We start from the raw sequence: 4,808 nt of genomic DNA on the forward strand, positions 1-4,808 counted from the left end.
ATTCTCCCAACCCCACCCGAGAATTCAGCTCGAGTCAAATTAATCCAGGTGGATGCCTTCTGGTGCGTTAATCAAAAAGAAAAGAAAAAAAAAGAAAAAAGAAAACATAGCTAACCTCGGATAAAAAGTGCAAGATGCTCCACGTGCTCCGACTGAATAAATTCAAAGGAGGGTTGCTACCCCTATACCAATCGTCGGGTCTGCTTCGAGACTAACCAGTTTATTTCGATAATTATCCTCGACTTGCTGAATAACTTTTTTCGACCCCCCCCCCTTCCCTCCCACCGTCTCTACGAACCACTCTCCCTATTTCCCCAGAGTACAGCGTCAACCACCCTCGGTCTACGTAGTGGTGGCTTCGATCGTTTATTTCTTTTTTAATTCCTTTCACATAAGAGCCGTTCGATCGGGAGAGCGAGGATTTCACATGGGAGAAATTATTTGCAATAGCATATGTATAAGTATTCTGTAACGGGAGATGCAGATATACCAATATCATATATATACAGACCCGAACATATACCCTTCGTCGTATAATTGATATGTGGAGCCTGTTATATCGTTAGATTGAATCAACCGTAACTAATGGCTTATCAGAAAATTAACCTCCCCCCCCCCCATTAATTGTATCCATTGTAACGTTTCCATTGATTGATATATCGTTCGTGGCAATTTACAAAAATTGTACGTTAAACCTTGTCTCGGTCTCGAACATCGCTGCTCTTCGCTCCTAGAATCGATTTCAAGTAACTCTCCGTAAAATCTCCATAGACTGTATGCTTCCTAAGGGAGGTATCAGAGTCCAATGGATTTAACGTAATTTCGGAGGAAAATAAAGGGGATGTCTTTGGCGTCCCCGTGATTCCCGTTGATTCAACGTGGAGCGAATAGGGTGAGGCCGACCACGTTTCTCCGGCACCAGGACTGCTTAATTCGTAAGCTCGCCCGCTCGTTTACGTTAGTACTTAGGGGTAGGTCCGCCCCTAGCGTTGACTTTAACTACCAGACTCGAACTCCTTCCGGCGCTAACGGGCGTCGCTATCTCTTCGCCAAAGTCCGGATTTTAATCCGCCGATCCCAGGCGATATCTACTGGGATTAGGCGGATGGCGAAGGAGGAGAGAGAGAGAGAGAGAGAGAGAACAAGAGAGAGGAAGAAGGAGAAGGACTAGATATACAGGAGGGTGGAGGTGAACGGATGCTGAATTCAACGACTAGTAATTGCGGGCAATCTTGAATCTGAAGTCTGACATTGATTCTACTGATAAATTCAGTCTAATCCTAATAGGCCATTTACGTAACTTGAGTTTACCTCAAGGTTATATCTACTTGATTCGTCCCTATCGATAATGTAGCGTATACGTAAGTACTGTAAGATTTGGAAATACTTAGCCCGGATCGATGTTCAATTTTATATTTAATCATAGCTTTGGCTCCCTTGTTACTCGAACGCCGAAATACCTGCAGCCAGGAATAAAATGGGGAGGAAAGAAAAAGAAATCGTTATTCCGACGAAGCACACGGAATAACAAGGATCCGATCAAAGTGAGATCTCTTGGACTATCTCCGACGAATAAATAATCTCGGATAGATATTAAATGTCAGCCAATTTATATCCAATGGATTAAATAGCAATTTGGTATTCGGGCGAGCGTTCTGAATTTTAATGCTACTTAAAGATCCCTTTGACCTTCTGAAATTTTCCTGAACCCTTCCGGCCGACAGGGGGTAGGTACTCCCTTTGAACTGAAAAAAGCTTTTTTACGTCATTACCTATAATAATTCCTCGAAACCACGTGTACCCTAAAAATACTTCATTTTTTATTTGACTTATATTTTATTTTTCGTATAACGATTCTATTCTTTATTATTATTATGCTTTAGTATTTTTATTTTTACGTAAAAACTCTATAACTCTCTCGCCTGGGTGGGAGGCGGTATATTAGTATTAATAGTAGCATAACGGCTCCAAGTATCCCTGGCAGCCACTCATCGCCCACCCCCTCCAACCCCCTTGAACCCCCTTTTGCCAGTGTAACGTCAGTTCGAGTAGTTCCCTCTTAAGGTAAAGCTCTCGCATTTTTTTTTTTCAACCGTAAAATCTTTACTACGGTTATTAGAGGGACTTTACGGCCACGTTGCTATACGGCCCAATTTCGAGCTAATTTTATAATGTAAATTATGCAAGATCCATCAGTCCTCTCCTACGAAAGACCCTCTGGGCCCCCCTCGCCCTTCTCTGCCACTGAATTCAAGAACTGGCACGGTTGGCCACCCTCGTATCGGTTTATTACTCCTCCCGCGAGAGAAAGAGAATAAAGGACAAGGGTTGATAGAGTGAGAGAATTTTTATAAAATCCGATAAAGGGAAACCAAAAAGTAAAATTCGTATATTTTTCATGCGCTTGAATTAAATATGTCGGCTTACATTTTTCATGTCTGTAAAAACCTCGTATACGCGACTATATGCTTGCGTTGGTTTTTCTTTTACTCAAAGCATACGTGCATCTATGGACCCGGAATTTTGGAAATCCAATTATTTCGAATTTATTTCGACTTTGAAATCTAGTCGCTCTTTTTTCTCTTTTTCTCGCTCGTCTCTATCTCATGGGATTTCATTGGCTACGCTTGTATCTGTTTGTACAACGAAAATTGCGAATGAATTTTAAAAATTTATTTAATATTAATTAAAATAAAAAATTTTGAACCGAGTAGGTAGGTTACATATGTTTCATCGGTACGTGTTACGTTCTACCGTATAAAATGTTCATATGGTATATTACCTGTTGTAATATGAATTCCCAGAAGTTTATTCAGCAAAGAGAACAAATATCACATTGCACTTTGAGCTCCACGCGTGGAATTTTATGATGAATTAATTACTATCAATTAAGCCAAAAATGTAACATATTAATTATTTTCCATATTTTTATGCATTTCAGGTAAACCGGAGCCCAAAGTCAGGTGGCTGATCAACGGAAAAATACGGGACGAAGAATCCGAGCATACTGCCGGTGACGTCATTGAAAATAAGTATGTATATACATGTTAATTTTTCTCATGTAAATATACTGTTACGTAAAAAAAATTTTGCCTCGTGCAAAAGTAGTCACTATTCAAGTATACTTGTTTCACGAAAAATAAATTTCTTTGTTCAGGTTAATTCTGCCTTCGACCACTCGTGCAGAGCACAACTCCGTTTTCACGTGTCAGGCACTGAATACCGATCTGGTCGAGCCAAAGGAGACGTCGCTTGTCTTGGACCTCAATCGTGAGTAACGGCGCCCTTTAAGGGCTATCGGTATACACAATGCATAAGTTTATTTCGCGATTATTATCCATGGGCATTGTTATTCTTTACGGAGGGAGGAGAATCGATCGATTATAATCATATACAAAATTCCCAGTTCGATACTTAAGTAATAACACGGATTATGAATAGACAAGGAGATTAAAATTTAATAAGGAAAATATCGAAGATCGATACGCGTACGATATGGGCTTTTGACTTCTAGTATTTCCGCAACCGATGATTGGACGGTGGTGGTGATGGGAGAGAAAAAAGTTGAAAAATGTTCGGAAAACCTTGGACAAAGTTTTTGATTAGCTATCCGGCTCCCGTCATCGTTTCATCAGGAAATCCGGTATCACGATACTTTGATTAACGATATATTCGATTTCGTATTAAGATTACGTGGGGTTTTTATCAAAGACGTCATTTATACGTATAAACCGGAAGAAGGTACACGGACAGAATTTTCAGTTTAAAATAACAGTCAAACGCGGGATAAATCTTGGAAAAAGTAAAATTTCATAAAATTATACTATAAAAGAGTAGAAATTAGTGCATTTTAGTATTTTTTTACTATGCTGACTGATAAAATTTAAGAGATCTTAAAATTTGCTGCTCTGTCGATAAAAAAAAACTACCTGCCTTACCGACGCGTCTCAATGTTACCAGGTTCATGGGTAACTTTTGCCGCGCGTTCCAGACGTAAACTTACTAGAATGTTTTCGCCGTCAAACGAAACATTTCTAATTTATATTCCGTACAAGTTTTACCTGCAGTCAGAGACCAAACGAGCGTCTATACGTCTGATATAAAATTTTTCCTTTCCTTACGTAATAAAGAAGAAGACGAGCGCCTGACTCGAATTGAGCTCCAACAAGCGAACATTCGAACCTCACGGCGTTTGTCCTTCGATTCGCAGTAGCGTCGAGGGCAAAGGTCCTAAAAGCAGAACACATCGTTCACACCGTCGACGTCGATCCCGTTCCACTAGGCTCAGTCAGGATCCGCGTTGATAGGAGTTTCGACGAAGAGAAGAGCGAGGACGTGGAAGGAGGTTCGTGCTCGGGCTGAAAGAAGAAAAATGAAGTTGAAAAAGCCAAAGACCGATAAAACGTCTTACTAAGGGTTGTCAGGGTGAAAATAGGGTAGCGGAAGGAGGAGAAGAGGTCTGGGGGTGGTTATGGGGTCGGTATGGGGCTGAAGTACGTACAGAAGGTGGGTTGAGGAACCCTGGAGTCGTGGTAGAACGGATCGCGTGCTAGTTAGAGTCGTCGACGTTTCTACGAAATTTCCACCTGGCGGTAGGGGGGCGAAGGTGCTGAAGGAGGAGGTTCCCTTACGGTTCGGCTGCATGATTTAACTTTGGAAACCTACCCTAACCTTAAAATCGAGAGAAAATATAGAGGGCGCGTGCTTGACGGCGGACGCGAACGAAGAGGAAGATCCGAGGTTTGTGACAGGGTAGGAGGATGGTGGAGAAAGGAGGGGCGGAAGTGGGGGGGGGGGGGGTTGAAAAA

General features: G+C 41.5%; 1 protein-coding gene across 3 annotated transcripts in view; it reads left to right on the top strand.

Moving 5' to 3' along the window:
* Positions 1–4,808, top strand: part of LOC107262974 (nephrin) — a 217,882-nt gene that overhangs the window by 171,129 nt on the left and 41,945 nt on the right. For all 3 annotated transcript variants that reach the window (XM_015729734.2, XM_015729735.2, XM_015729736.2), the window contains 2 exons: positions 2,942–3,032; positions 3,158–3,270. In XM_015729734.2, coding sequence (XP_015585220.1) covers positions 2,942–3,032; positions 3,158–3,270 — 204 coding nt within the window. The remainder of the gene's footprint in view (positions 1–2,941; positions 3,033–3,157; positions 3,271–4,808) is intronic.

The sequence above is a fragment of the Cephus cinctus genome, unplaced genomic scaffold, assembly GCF_000341935.2.
Source record: "Cephus cinctus unplaced genomic scaffold, Ccin1 Ccin1_scaffold0129, whole genome shotgun sequence".
Taxonomy (NCBI): Eukaryota; Metazoa; Arthropoda; class Insecta; order Hymenoptera; family Cephidae; genus Cephus; species Cephus cinctus.